We start from the raw sequence: 16,396 nt of genomic DNA, 5'->3' as shown, positions 1-16,396 counted from the left end.
TGACCTTAATATCTGTCAAATGTTAGACTATTTATACTTTTGTGTGGATTGTGAATTGGAAAAGGACCCACCCCTCTTTGAGAATGTATTTGGCCCCTTTTCAGGGAGTTCTTTTTTGGGGTTAATACACATACTTACTAGCTGCTGTGTATACTGTCAGTAGATAAAACCCATCCTCCTTCTCTATTCTGGTATTATTAAAAATATGTCCCATATATTTCTCTATAACTTTGGACTAAATATGTACATGTTTATTCCATTTTGAATTTATTTTTCTCTATGGCGTGTTAAGAATTTAATTGTCCTAACATCATACATTGAATGATTCATCTTTTCTCTACAGATATGAAATGCCACCTTCATCACATAACTTCCTATATAACGTGTTTTTGTTGGACTCCATTTGGTTCCATTTTTTCTATTTGTAAATTTTGGAGTGTGAGAAAGTGTATTGTCTGAGATTTAGTGCTTTACAATTTTATTTTGTAAGTATACTCAAGAACTTGTGGGTTATATATATAATGACAATGATTATGGTATTTTCACAAGTAAGGACATCTTTGTGGTAGTACACAAAGAGCCCCATTGGGTGTCACAAGTATATTTATATGGAAAAGAAGTACACACATGTGTGACATGATTGTTAATTCTCAACTGCTGCAGTGAACATAGTAGAATTATATGTTCAGAGAGCCCCAGTTCTAAAATAAGCATTACCATGAGTGAGTTTTAAAGGATCCACAAAAAAGGAATTTCTAAATTGTTCCTCTACATAGGCACCTAACATAAAGTGGTAAATTCCAGTGTTCCATTCTGAAGTATTAACTGCATGGTCAGTATTTACCACAATCAGGACAGGTCTGGAGAGAAGTCTACCAAAAGCCATCCATTAAGACAGAAACAACACAAATCAATGTAAGGGTTTGAAAGTAGTCACATTGGAAGACTGCCATTTCCAGAGATGGTATGTAAACATGTTACTGAGAAGAACTAGAAATAGTCAAGTTGTCCAGGAGGCCACACATTATCTTTAAAAAGAAGAATGTAACTAAACAAATGCTCTAACTGAATAAATTGTATTCTAACTGATCTCAATAATCATGCATTCATAAAAGCAGGGCCTATATGAAGCTCAGAAGGGGGGGCCAGAGAAATAATGTTAAGCAGAATGAGTCCAGCTCTGTGTCTGGAAAAGAGCCAGGTGGATATTTGAGGTAGCAGAGTGTAAAGAACACGGTCTTTGCCAGGGCTGCTTGTTGTGATCCACTTAAAGAGCTAGGACGCTTCAGGACTTGTGTGTTGAAGCCAGGTAGTCCTAGAATTGAATCTGTTATTTGGACAACGTTGAGCAAGTGATAATCCCCCTGAACTTCAGTTTCCTTTCTTAAAAAGGATGATATGCTGCCCACTAGCGGGTTGGAACCAGTCCTGCGATGCCCTGGGCTCTGCAGCCAGCTGCCCTGAGACCCTGCCCAGTCTACCAAAGGGCTGGCTCTGGTTTTGGCAGTCTCTAGGCTGTGCAGCCAACCACACTGGGACCTAACACTGCCAACCAGTGGGCCAGCAGCCACCGCACTAGGCAGGGCCTGGCAGGCAACCAGGCCAGCGCCAGCCTTGCCTAACAGCGTGCCCACTGTAGTCAGCCCTGGCATAGAAAAAGGGCCCATGCAGCCAACATAGGGGGAACCCATAGAGCATATAGCTCTGGTGAACAGAGAGGAGTGTGCTGCTCAGACCCATAGCATGTCTTCGACAAAAGGGCACTTCTCTAAGATTGAGAAACATAACCAACCTACCTAATACATACAAATACATACAAACACAGAGAATGAGGCAAAATGGAGAGACAAAGAAATATGTTCCAAATGAGGAACAAGACAAAATCCCAGAAAAACTAAGTGGAGATAAGCAATGTACCCAATCAAGTTTAAGGTAACGATCATAAAGATGCTCAACAAACTCAAGAGAAAAATGGATGAACACAGTGAGAAGTTTAACAAAGAGCTAGAAAATATAAAGAACCAAACAGAGCTGAAGAGTACGAGAACAGAAATAAAAAAAATACTAGAAGGAATCAACAGTAGATTAGATGATATGAAAGAATGGATCAGTGAACTGTAAGACAGCAGAGGAAATCACTTAAGCTGAGAAGAAAAAGAAAAACAAACAAACAAAAAAACAGTTTAAGAGACCTCCAGGATAACATCGAGCATGCTAACATTCACATTATGGGGTCACAGAGGAAGAGAGAGAGAGAGAAAGGCGCAGAGAACATATTTGAAGACATAATAGCTGAAAATTTCCCTAAACCGGGAAGAAAAAAACAGGCATTCAGGCTTAGGAATTACAGAGAGTCCCAAACAAGATCAACCTAAAGAGGTCCACATTAAGACACATTGTAAGTAAAATGACAGAAATTAAAGTGAGAATCTTAAAAACAGCAAGGGAAAAGCAATTAGTTATATACAAGGAAATTCCCATAAGACTGTCAGCTGACATTTTAGTAGACACTCTGCAGGCCAGAAGGGAGTGGCATGATATATTCAAAGTGATGGAGAAAACCTACAACCAAGAATACCCTACCCAGCAAGGCTATCATTCTGATTTGAAGGAGAGAGAAAGAGTTTTACAGAGAAGTTTTAAAAGCTAAGAGAGTTCAGCACAACTAAATCAGCTGTACAAGAAATGTTACAGAGATGTCTCTAAGTGGAAAAGAAAAGGCCACAGTAGAAATATGAAAATTACAAAAGGAAAAATCTCATTGGTAAAGGCAAATATACAGTAAAGGTAGTAGATCAACTACTTATAAAGCTAGTAGGAAAGTTAAAAGACAAAAGTATTAAAATCATCCATATCCAAAATAATTAGTTAAGGGATACACAAAACCAAAAGATGTGAAATATGATGTCAAACACATTAAATGTGGGGAGAGGGAGCAAATATGTAGGGCTGTTACAATGCATTTGAACTTGAGATCAACTTAAATTTATATGTATATATATGTTTATATATATATGTGTGTACAGAGCTTGTTATATTTAAACCTCATGGTAATGAATGACAAAACAAAAAATCCAAAATAGATACACACACAAAAAAGATAAAGGAGTCCAAACATTAAAGATAATCATCAAATTCTAAGGGAAGAGAACAAAAGAAGAAGAAAGGAACAAAAAAGAGTTTCAAAACAACCAGAAAACAATGAACAAAATGCCAGTAAGTATACACCTATTAATAATTACTTTAAATATAAATGGACTAAATGCTTCAATCAAAAGACATAAAGTGGCTGAATGGATTTAAAAAGAAAAAAGACATATATACATGCTGCCTATAAGAGACCCACTTCAGATCAAAAGACACACATAGACTGAAAGCGAGGGGACTGAAAAAGGTATTGCATGCAAATAGAAAACAAAAGAAAGTTGGGGTATCAATACTTATATCAGTCAAGATAGACTTTATTTTTATTTTTTTAATTTTCTTAATATCTTTATTGGAGTATAATTGCTTTACAATGGTGTGTTAGTTTCTGCTTTATAACAAAGTGAATCAGTTATACCTATACATATGTTCCCATATCTCTTCCCTCTTGCATCTCCCTCCCTCCCACCCTCCCTATCCCACCCCTCTAGGTGGTCACAAAGCACAGAGCCGATCTCCCTGTGCTATGTGGCTGCTTCCCACTAGCTATCTATTTTACATTTGGTACTGTATATATGTCCATGCCGCTCTCTCACTTTGTCACAGCTTACCCTTTCCCCTCCCCATATCCTCAAAACCATTCTCTAGTAGGTGTGTGTCTTTATTCCCGTCTTGCCCCTAGGTTCTTCATGACCTTTTTTTTTCCCCCTTAGATTCCATACATATGTGTTAGCATACGGTATTTCTTTTTCTCTTTCTGACTTACTTCACTCTGTATGACAGACTCTAGGTCCATCCACCTCACTACAAATAACTCAATTTTGTTTCTTTTTATGGCTGAGTAATATTCCATTGTATATATGTGCCACATCTTCTTTATCCATTCATCCGATGATGGGCACTTAGGTTGTTTCCATCTCCGGGCTATTGTAAATAGAGCTGCAATGAACATTTTGGTACATGACTCTTTTTGAATTATGGTTTTCTCAGGGTATATGCCCAGTAGTGGGATTGCTGGGTCATATGGTAGTTCTATTTGTAGTTTTTTAAGGAACCTCCATACTGTTCTCCATAGTGGCTGAACCAATTCACATTCCCATGAGCAGTGCAAGAGTGTTCCCTTTTCTCCACACCCTCTCCAGCATTTATTGTTTCTAGATTTTTTGATGATGGCCATTCTGACTGGTGTGAGATGATATCTCACTGTAGTTTTGATTTGCATTTCTCTAATGATTAATGATGTTGAGCATGCTTTCATGTGTTTGTTGGCAGTCTGTATATCTTCTTTGGAGAAATGTCTATTTAGGTCTTCTGCCCATTTTTGGATTGGGTTGTTTGTTTTTTTGTTATTGAGCTGCATGAGCTGCTTGTAAATTTTGGAGATTAATCCTTTGTCAGTTGCTTCATTTGCAAATATTTTCTCCCATTCTGAGGGTTGTCTTTTGGTCTTGTTTATGGTTTCCTTTGCTGTGCAAAAGCTTTGAAGTTTCATTAGGTCCCATTTGTTTATTTTTGTTTTTATTTCCATTTCTCTAGGAGGTGGGTCAGAAAGGATCTTGCTGTGATTTATGTCATAGAGTGTTCTGCCTATGTTTTCCTCTAAGTGTTTGATAGTTTCTGGCCTTACATTTAGGTCTTTAATCCATTTTGAGCTTATTTTTGTGTATGGTGTTAGGGAGTGATCTAATCTCATACTTTTACATGTATCTGTCCAGTTTTCCCAGCACCACTTATTGAAGAGGCTGTCCTTTCTCCACTGTACATTCCTGCCAACTGTATCAAAGATAAGGTGTCCATATGTGCGTGGGTTTATCTCTGGGCTTTCTATCCTGTTCCATTGATCTTTCTGTTTTTGTGCCAGTACCATACTGTCTTGATTACTGTAGCTTTGTAGTATCATCTGAAGTCAGGGAGCCTGATTCCTCCAGCTCCGTTTTTCGTTCTCAAGATTGCTTTGGCTATTCGGGGTCTTTTGTGTTTCCATATAAATTGTGAAATTTTTTGTTCTAGTTCTGTGAAAAATGCCAGTGGTAGTTTGATAGGGATTGCATTGAATCTGTAGATTGCTTTGGGTAGTAGAGTCATTTTCACAATGTTGATTCTTCCAATCCAAGAACATGGTATATCTCTCCACCTATTTGTATCATCTTTAATTTCTTTCATCAGTGTCTTATAATTTTCTGCATACAGGTCTTTTGTCTCCCTAAGTAGATTTATTCCTAGATATTTTATTCTTTTTGTTGCAATGGTAAATAGGAGTGTTTTCTTAATTTCACTTTCAGATTTTTCATCATTAGTTTATAAGAATGCCAGAGATTTCTGTGCATTAATTTTGTATCCTGCTACTTTACCAAATTCATTGATTAGCTCTAGTAGTTTTCTGGTAGCATCTTTAGGATTCTCTATGTATAGTATCATGTCATCTGCAAACAGTGACAGCTTTACTTCTTTTTTCCGATTTGGATTCCTTTTCTTTTTCTTCTCTGATTACTGTGGCTAAAACTTCCAAAACTATGTTGAATAAGAGTGGTGAGAAACAAAAGAAAGTTGGGGTACCAATACTTATATCAGACAAGATAGACTTTAAAACAAAGATTGTAACAAGAGACAGAGAAGGACATTACATAATGATAAAGGGATCAATCCCACAGGAAGATATAAAAATTATAAGTATGTATGCACCCAACATAGGAGCACCTAAATACTTACAGCAAATATTAACAAACATTAAGGGAGAAATTGACAGTTACACAATAATAGTAGGGGACTTTAACACCTTACTTACCTCAATGGATAGATCATCCAGATGGAACATCAATAAGGAAACACTGGCTTTAAATGATGCATTAGACAAGATGGACTTAATAGATATTTATATAGAACATTCCATCCAAAGGCAGAATACAGTCTTTTCAAGGGCACATACACAGAACATTCTCCAGGATAGATCAAATGCTAGGCCACAAAACAAGTCTCAGTAAATTTAAGAAAACTGAAATCATATCAAATATCTTTTTTGACCACACTGCTATGAGACTAGAAATTAACTACAAGAAAAAAAAACAAAACCTGCAAAACCTACAAATGTGGACAGTAAACAATGTGCTACTAAACAGCCAGTGGGTCACTGAAGAAATCAAAGAGGAAATGAAATAATACCTGGAGACAAGTGAAAATAACACAATGATCCAAAATCTTTTAGCAAAAGCAGTTCTAAGAGGGAAGTTTATGGTGATAAAAGCCTACCTCAGTAAACAAGTAAAATCTCAAACAACCTAACCTCATTCCTAAAGGAAAAAAAAAAAAAAAGACCAACATAACCCAAAGTTAGTAGGAGGAAGGAAATAATAAAAATCAGAGCAGATATAAATGAAATAGAGACTTAAAAAAATAGAAAAGTTCAATGAAACTAAAAGCTATTTCTTTGAAAGAATAAACAAAATTGATAAAACTTTAGATTCATCAAGAAAAAAAGAGGGCCCAAATCAGAAATGAAAAAGAATTTACAACCAACACCACAGAAATACAAAGGATCATAAGTGGGAATTCCCTGGCAGTCGAGTGGTTAGGACTCTGCACTTCCACTGCAGGGGGCATGAGTTCAATCCCTGGGTGGGGAACTAAGATCCCACATGCCATGCAGTGTGGCAAAAAAAAAAAAAAAAAAAAAAAAAAGGGGCTTCCCTGGTGGCGCAGTGGTTGAGAGTCCGCCTTCCAATGCAGGGGACATGGGTTTGTGCCCCAGTCTGGGAAGATCCCACATGCCATGGAGCGGCTGGGCCCATGAGCCTGCGCATCCGGAGCCTGTGCTCTGCAACGGGAGAGGCCACAGCAGTGAGGGGCCCGCATACCGCAAAAAAAAAAAAAAAAAAGGATCATAAGAGATTACTAAGAATAATTACACACCAATAAAATGGACAACCTAGAAGAAACTGACAAAGCCCTAGAAATGCACAATATCTCAAGACTGAATCAGGAAAAAATAGAAAATATGAACAGCCCAATTATCTAAATTATCTCAATTATCAATGAAATTGAATCAGTATTTTAAAAATCTCAACAAACAAAAGTCCAGAGCCAGACAGCTTCACAGGTGAGTTCTACTAAACATTTAAAGAAGAGTTAAGGGACTTCCCTGGTGGCACAGTGGTTAAGACTCCACGCTCCCAACGCAGGGGGCCTAGGTTCGATCCCTGGTCAGAGAACTAGATCCCACATGCATGCTGCAACTAAGAGTTTGCATGCCACAACTAAGGAGCCCACATGCCACAACTAAGCCCTGGTGCAACCAAATAAATAAATAAATAAATATTAAAAAAAAAAAAAAAGAAGAGTTAACACCTATCCTTCTCAAACTCGTCCAAAAAATTACAGAGGAAGGAACACTTCTGAACTCATTCTATAAGGCCAGTGTCCCCTTGTACTAAAACCAGACAAAGATACGCCCCCTCCACACACATACAAACAGAAACATTACAGGCCACTATTACGGATGACCATAAATGCAAAAATCCTCAACCAAATTCAACAGTACATTAAAGGATCATACACCATGATCAAGTGGGATTTATTCCAGAGATGCAAGGATGGTTCAATATCCACAAATCAGTCAATGTGATACACCACATTAACAAACTGAAGAATAAAAATCATATTATCATTTCAATAGATGCAGAAAAAGCTTTTGACAAAATTCAACATCCATTTATGATAAAAACTCTCCAGAAAGTGGGTATAGAGGGAACATACCTCAACATCATAAAGGCCATATATGACAAGCACACGGCTATCATCATACTCAATGGTAAAAAGCTTAAAGTATTTCCTCTAAGATCAGGAACAAGACAAGGATGCCCACTCTTGCCACTTTCATTCAACATAGTATTGGAAGTCCTAGTCATAAAAATCAGACAATAAAAAGAAATAAAAGAAATCCAACTTGGAAAGGAAGAAATAAAACTGTCACTGTTTGCTGATAACATGATAGTATACATAGAAAATCCTAAAGACAACACCAGAAAACAACTGGTGTTTCTAGAACTAGAGCTCATCAATGAATTCAGTAAAGTTACAGGATACAAAATTAATATATAGAAATCTGTTGTGTTTCTATATGCCAACAACAAACTATCAGAAGCAGAAATTAAGAAAATAATTCCATTGACAATCACATCAAAAAAGAATAAAATACTTAGGTATAGGGGTTCCCTGGTGGCGCAGTGGTTGAGAGTCTGCCTGCTGATGCAGGGGACACGGGTTCGTGCCCTGGTTTGGGAAGATCCCACATGCTGTGGAGTGGCTGGGCCCGTAAGCCATGGCCGCTGAGCCTGCGTGTCCAGAGCCTGTGCTCTGCAACGGGAGAGGCCACAACAGTGAGAGGCCCGCGTACCGGTAAACAAAAAAACAAAAAAACAAAAAAGCAAAAAACTTAGGTATAAATCTAAGGAGGTAAAAGATCATTAACTCAGAAAACTGTAAGATACTGATGAAAGAAAGTGAAGATGACACAAACAAATGGAAAGATATACTGTACTCATGGATTGGAAAAATTAATATTGTTAGTGACTGTACTACCCAAAGGCAATCCTTATCAAAATACCAATGAACTTTTCATTGAACTAGAACAAATAATTGTAAAATTTGTATTAAACTCAAAAGAAACTGAATAGCCAAAACAATATTGAGAAAGAACAGAGGTGAAAGCATCACACACTTTGATTTCAAACTATTCTACAAAGCTACAGTAATAAAACACTATGGTACTAGCACAAAAACAGACATAGATAATGGAACAGAATAGAGAGCTCAGAAATGATCCCACACTCATATGTGGCATTAATCTACAAGAAATGAGGCAAGAATATACAATGGGAAAAAGACAGCCTCTTCAATAAACGGTGTTGGGAAAACTGGACAGATAAATGCAAAAGAATCAAGCTAGACTATTTCTCATGCCATATACAAAAATAAACTCAAAATGGATTAAAGACTTAAATATAAGACCTGAAACCATAAAAATTCTCGAAGAAGACATAGGTGGTATGCTCTTTGACATGGGTCTTAGCAATAATGTTTTGGCTATGTCTCCTCAGGAAAGGAAAAAAAAAGCAGAAATAAACATATGGGACTATATCTGACATTACTGAACTGTAGAATCAATCCCAGCAATTGTCTACTTCTGAACTTGTTTTCTTAAAGAAAGAAACCTCTAATTTGTGTAAGTCTGTAGGGCTAGTTTTTGCTTACTTGCAGTCAACTGCAATTCAAAATTGATATATTAAAATTTAGATTGGCTTTAAAATATTATGCAGGTCAATGCATTATTTGTTACATTTATCTCCTCCATAACAAGGTACCCTGAATTATGTAAAATGGGAACACATTGTCCACGATCAAGACATCTGACTGAAGGACTGCTTTGGTGAGTTGTTCATTTCTTGGATGTATCACATTGCATTTAGATAACTAGACATTTTTTTTTTTTTGGCTGTCTTGTATCCTTGTTGCTGTGCGTGGGTTTTCTCTAGTTGTGGGAAGCAGGGGCTACTCTTTGTTGTGGTGTGCGAGTTTCTCATTGCGTTGGCTTCTCTTGTTGTAGACCACAGGCTCTAGGCACATGGGGTTCAGTAGTTGTAGCCTGTGGGCTCAGTAGTTGCAGCACACAGGCCCTAGAGTGCGCGGGCTTTGGTAGTTGTGCCGTGTGGGCTCAGTAGTTGAGGTGCATGGGCTCTAGGGCACATGGGCTTCAGTAGTAGTTGTGGCGTGCAGGCTCAGTAGTTGTGGCTCACAGGCTCTAGAGTTCAGGCTCAGTAGTTGTGGCACATGGGCTTAGTTGCTCCACAGCATGTGGGATCTTCCTGTTCCAGGGACCAAACCTGTGTCCCCTGCATTGGCAGGCAGATTCTTAACCACTGCGCCACCAGGGAAGTCCCAAACAGACTTAAAACCAAGAGATCTAGCAGGCTGTTTGGAACCACAGATGTGAACACCTGACCTTTTCTCAATAGCCATTTCTCTTCTTTTTATCATAATACAGAAATATTTCTACTAATGACATATACCAAACTTAGGGACAAAATAATGTATCCAATCTTGCAGTGACTATATTAAGATATTCTTTTAAATTAAGATATTCTTTTAAAATATACAACTTTAGTTCAGTTTTATAAATAGATTCCATCACGACTTGTGGTTCTTCTTCTATAGCAGAGAGTTGTCTGTCACTGGGAATCAGCTGCTCAGCCAACTCATTTCCCAGCTTCCTTGTGCACAGGGCCACCATTTGGCCAGTCCTTGCTGATAGAATGAATGGCAGTGATGTGCTTTGTTTCCAGGCCTGCCCAGCTCAAAGAATCCCCCACAGGTGTCCCTACTCTTTCCCCTGTTTCTGGCTGGGGAAATGGAAACGATGATTCCAAGGATGACCTTGGAAGCTATGTGTTGATTACAGAAACTCCATCAGCTTGGGTTCCTAACAGTCAGAGGGAGGAGAGCTGCCCTGCTGAGCTGTTCTCTTGCCCAGATCTCTTAGATAAACTTCTATTATGTATGAGCCATTATACGTCTGGGTGTATATTTTATAGTACTTAGCTATCTAATGTGCGTTAGGAGCCAAGTAGTATTTATTCATTCATTGGCTATTGGAGTGTCTCCATGTGCCACCCTGGCTCTGTGGCTTCGCCATGCTTTCTAACCAGCGTGGCCCTAGCAAATGGCTCACCCCATTCCATGGTAGTGGAGCCACGTCCCAGATGAGGGCAGTAACATTTTTACTGTAATTATGTTCCCAGGGCTTCCCTGTTGGCGCAGTGGTTAAGAATCCGCCTGCTAATGCAGAGGACTTGGGTTCAAGCCCTGGTCCGGGAAGATCCCACATGCTGCGGAGCAACTAAGCCCGTGTGCCACAACTACTGAGCCTACGCCCTAGAGCCCACAAGCCACAACTACTGAGCCTGAGTGCCACAACTACTGGAGCCCATGTGCCTAGAGCCCGTGCTCCACAACAAGAAGCCACCGCAATGAGAAGCCCGCGCACGCAACAAAGACCTAACATGGCCAAAAATAAATAAATTTATTAAAAAAAAAGTTTCCATTCAGGGTTTGTAAATCGAAACCCACATTTTCTTCCCACAGTTTCCATTTCCTAGCTACATTCTTTCCAGACAAAGGATCCTTCTCCAGCTTTCCCCCTCTATTTCTGTTGACTTCACATGGTAGCTAATCACCTCCAGCTGTACTGGCTCCTGGACCCTGCTGGCCTTGTTTCCTGTGCTTATGACAGGAAAACAAGGTCTCATGATTCCAACTCACTCAGTAGTTTCTAAAAATCTTTTAAAGCAATAGAAACCTTTTTTCCAAATCTTTAGCTACAACTCAATCTGTAGAAACTGTCCTGATTGAAGTGGAAGTGATGGTGGTGATACTTCTCTTGCCAGATTCAGAGCCACTTCTGAGGTAGGATTCAAACTTGCTACCCAGCGAGGAGTCATACATATCCCTGTGGGGTTTTGTGCATTTCCTGACACTGTCTTCTGCCCTTAAATAGCCTCAGCTCTTCAGGAGTAGGTCCCAGAAAATCGTTGCACTTGGGTAAGATCAGAAATTCCAGTTAACTAGCTCAGAATTGGTCAATCTGATGAGAAGGAACCAAGCAGTTTCTGGGGTCTTGGGATGGCGTCACTCACGACTGAGTGGAGGAATGCTGTCACAATTAGGAGTTAGCGAAATACGTTCAGTACTGAGAATCAGAAGCAGGTTCTTTGAAGCTGATCTCTTCCCTTTAGGCAGAATCAAATATAAACCTCCCAGGTAGTGTGATATTGTTTTCTTTCATGAGATAGTCTGAGTTTTACAACAACTAAGACTTGAAAATTCTGACTTATGTACCAGTCAGGCTCACAGGAAGGCAGCAGGAAGGGAGAATGAATTTCTTAGCCACTGTTAGTCAGTACTTGATCCTCACCATCAGAGCCCGGAGAAGATCTACCAGGAGTTCTGACAACGCTCCCAGGGCCTGTGGCTGGCACAACCGGCACCCAGTAGGGATATGGAAGTTGGGGTCCAGAAGTTCCTGCCTTCCCAGAGGCCTGGAATGTTGTTAAAATATAGCGCACTGGGCTTCCCTGGTGGCGCAGTGGTTTGAGAGTCCGCCTGCCGATGCAGGGGACACGGGTTCGTGCCCCGGTCCGGGAAGATCCCACATGCCGCAGAGCGGCTGGGCCCGTGAGCTCATGGCCGCTGAGCCTGCGCGTCCGGAGCCTGTGCTCCGCAACGGGAGAGGCCACAGCAGTGAGAGGCCCGCGTACCGCAAAAAAAAAAAAAAAAAAAAAAAAATAGCGCACTGAAAATGTTTAACTTGTCTGCACACACTTTTGGCTTGTTCATGTTTTAATGTGTATTTTTATTTACAAAGTGAGATGATGTATAACATGATGCAGTTACAAACATTTGATATGTCCATTTTCATGAAAAAGTATATAAATATATTACAGGAAGTTCTAGATAGTAAACATTAGAAATTGATATAGTAAACATTTGCTACCTTTTTCTCTATGCCAATATTACTGTCATTTAAAGCTTAAATACTGGTTTCAAGTGTCCCCTATAAAATAGCTCTAGTTTTTAAAAAATACTGGAAAATAATTTCGCTATAAACAAGATTGGTGCATTAAAAATAGTCTCAGTGTGTCCTTGTAATAATGTCAGCTATAGTCAAATGCTGCCTTAATCATCCCTAAGATATGCCTTATTCAGTTAGTGTTAAAAAAATCTTTGATAATTATCACAGGTTAAAGTAGCTGTAAAAATACAGCATTTACCATTATTTATTGTTATTAAGAATGCCCCTCTAAGGTAGAGGAGAATAAGCATAATGATGTTTTATGGACTTACTGCCCTGTGATCTTTATTTTAAATAGACAGCAGGAGCATCTGCTGGAAGTTAGGAGAGAAGTGGACAGACATCCAGAAGGCTGTTCTTGTCATGTCATTTCAGAGGCTGGGCCTGCTCTTTCTCCTCTTCTTCAGCTTGAAGACGTGTCAGGACATAAAGGATGACTTGATAGCAGAAAATATACTGATCCTATAGCACCTCCCCACCAAAAAAAAAAAAAAAGAGGAAAAAAAAAGAGAGGGAGAGAAGAGTTTAGATGTATAATGTGAATATATATATAGCTTCACCACTACTGGAAGTGATGCTTGAGTACTTTTGAAAACATGAAAAATTATGTCATAGGGTTGAATATAAGAAGCAGGACATAGAATTGTGCACTGTCACAAAAATTATAAGAAACAGAAACCAGATTGACAAAATGTGGAGGGAAGAAGCCTTGTGGGTGGGTGGTGAGTGCTAACTGAAGTTGTCTCTGATGGGTGGACCACTTCTATTTTTTTGTGCTTTGGTGATTTTTATGATTTGCTTTTATAATGGAAAAATAAACTTCCTACAAAATTTCCTCTAGACTTATTGAACTCGTCTTGATGTTTTGAAATGTCAAGAAATTAATACCCAAGAAACTACACAAAATAACTGTCTTTAAATATTTTGGAACAAAAGAATATTTTTGATTTCAAAAATCAATGTGTTTTTGAAAATTAACTTTTTCAGTGAAATTAACTCTCTACTAAGTTGATAGTGCAGGGATCTGAGTTTTCCTGTTATTTGGCAAGGAATTAATGAGCCTGAAAATAAATGGGAGAAATTTACAGTATACTAAGTGGAAAGTAACAGTAATAACTACAGTTGAATCTCATTTAAAACAGTTGTGTGCATGTGAGCACACACACTGTGCACTAAAGAATGCTCAGAATGTTGCCTAAAATGTTAACAACTCTGAAGAAGAGGAATACAAGTAACCCTTTTATTTCCTTTTGCCCATCTGAATTTTAATTTGCCCACATTTTTCACACATTTATCCTTGACTTTCTCTCACGCCACAAACAATCCATTAGCAAACACTTCACATAATGCCCTTTTCTCCCTACATCCACACTCACCACTCCAATCTGGGCCACCACTGCTTGCTACCTAACCAACCTCCTGCTTCTAACCCTGCACCCTCCTTCCTAATTCAATTTGGTCTTGTTTTAACATAGCAGCCAGAGTGGTCCTTTAAAATGGGAGTCAGATCATGTCATTCTATACAGACAATCCTGCGATGGCCCCATCTCACTCAGAGGAAAGCCCAGGCCCTGGCCCCGTCACCTCCTCTCGCACTTCCCCTCCTGCTGCCTCCACCTCAGACACCCTGGCCATGATTATTCTCAAACACACAAGACCCACTCTCACCTTGGACGTCCTCGCAGGTGGTTCTGTCTGCCTGAAAGGCTCTTAACCCCAGACATCTGCGTGACCACCTGCTTCACGTCCTTCAAATCTTTGCTCAAGGGTTACATCCTCAGTGGTGCCACTCTATTTAAAATAGCACCCCAACCTGCCATGACTCATCCTCTTTACCCTACTTTTTCCCTCTAAAGCACTTATCAATTTCAAAGATCCTATATCGTCTACTCAGTTAATGGGTTTATTGTCTGCTTTCCTCATCACCATCCACTAGAAGATCTTTGTTATTCCATCAGGGATCTTCATCTTATTCATTGATACGCTCCAAGCATCTAGAAGAGTGCCTGGCATATAGTAGGCACTTAATAAACATCTGTTAAACAAGTGAACTTCCTGGGTCTAAAGAACTGCTTACACAGATCAGTATGTTTTTGTTACCTAGAAAAATATGACTGTGAATCAGCTTAATACTTAGGAGACTTAATTTGAATTAAAAAGGTATATGAAGGGAAAGTAGGCAAATTTAAATTTTAAAAATAGTAATAAACTTCTATATTCTTCAAGAGGTAGAGATAAATGAATTTATAGATATATGAAACTAGCTTCCACATCCCTCCCCCAATACAAACAAAAAGGATAATGGAACTATGAAGAGCAGACAGACACTCTAAGTAATACAGTCCCTGGGAAGGACCCAAGTCTGTAGGTCAGTGGGTGATTTAACCCATATTTTGACTTTAGGTAAGAGAAATGAAAATGATCAAAACAGAGGATAAATGAACACTTTCCCAAGAGTGCCTTCTCCAAGCTAAACAACTCCATCCTCCCTTCCTGCCTTCTGGTCAATGCTGTTGAATCCATTCCTTCTCAGGAAATTTCTGTAGCAAGATTACCTTTTATCTCTTTTTTAGGTTGGAAATGGGGAAGGAATGCCACTAATTACATGCTATTTTGTACCACCCCCAATTTTTGCCCCCAATATACCATCCTATTCTCTGTAATCTATTCATTGTAGATATTGCATTTCCTCATTTTTTAAACTAAAAGGCAGCATTTAAAAAAGATAGTCTGGAAATATTTGCACAAAAATCTTCATTAGAAGGCACCAGCCAACACTAACCTCTGTCTGAACCATTCCATGTCTTTGTAGTCTCATGCATCGCACTAAATCAGAGATGTCAAACTGCCAAAGGAAACAGAATCTGTATGTTAAATAAAAAGGATAACTGAATTTGAAACCCAAAGATTCACTAAGGAGTGGCTTACATAGATTTCTGCACCCCAATCTCCTTCCCCTTCTAGCAGTCTTGAGAAACTGTTCTGGACAAAATTAAGTTGGTGAACTGACTTTGCCATCATTTGATAATTTTATTTATGATTTTTTTTAAGAATTAGGAAGGTTATTCTATTTGAAAATCCCCCACAGAAATGCTCTTCCCTCTGAAATTTGACTTTCTAATATCTCCATTAAAAAAAAAAAAAGGCAAAGTATTTTTCCTACATTTTGCTGCTCAGAATAAAATTCCTGATCTTTTTATTTTCCCAAGGGAGAAACAGACTATTTCATTTGTCCTACTTAAATTATCATGAGAGTGTGAAGAGCAAGACAGAACTGTTTTTGGCAAATTCTTCAAGAGGTAATGATTTTAATTACATATTATGTGTACTAAGATATTCTAACATTCTAAGCGTGATTTATACTAATTTAGGTTTTAAGTAAGATTATACTCTTATTAGCTTTGTTTACTTAGTAATAATTTTAAAAATTGGGAGTAATTGTTTAGAGATAGACTATTTAACATCAATTTGCATAACAAAAGTATTTCCCACCTATAGGTAACAATAACAAAAAACCCAGTAAAATAAATATAAGTTTGAAGTATTATTTCTTCTTGATTATGGCCTATGCAGTTTTGAACCTTTACTAAAATACAATTCTATGTAGTAAGAAAATTGTCATTCATACAAACT

General features: G+C 38.5%; 1 protein-coding gene across 11 annotated transcripts in view; it reads right to left on the bottom strand.

The window, feature by feature from the left end:
• Positions 1-12,419: 12,419 nt before the first annotated feature.
• PTPN13 (protein tyrosine phosphatase non-receptor type 13) overlaps positions 12,420-16,396 on the bottom strand; it is a 235,670-nt gene continuing 231,693 nt past the window's right edge. For 5 of the 11 annotated variants that reach the window (XM_079919593.1, XM_079919587.1, XM_079919589.1 and 2 more), the window contains 2 exons: positions 15,546-15,608; positions 12,421-13,225 (listed from right to left, as the gene is read on the bottom strand). In XM_079919593.1, the coding sequence (XP_079775719.1) occupies positions 13,130-13,225; positions 15,546-15,608 (159 nt within the window). In that variant the 3' untranslated portion in view covers positions 12,421-13,129. Of the gene's footprint in view, positions 13,226-15,545; positions 15,609-16,396 lie in introns of all 11 variants that reach the window. The other 6 variants (XM_079919588.1, XM_079919591.1, XM_079919595.1 and 3 more) reach the window with 3 other exon arrangements.

The sequence above is a fragment of the Stenella coeruleoalba genome (genome assembly GCF_951394435.1).
Source record: "Stenella coeruleoalba genome assembly, chromosome: 4".
NCBI classification, from domain to species: Eukaryota; Metazoa; Chordata; class Mammalia; order Artiodactyla; family Delphinidae; genus Stenella; species Stenella coeruleoalba.
This window is presented reverse-complemented; position numbering and strand designations above follow the sequence as displayed.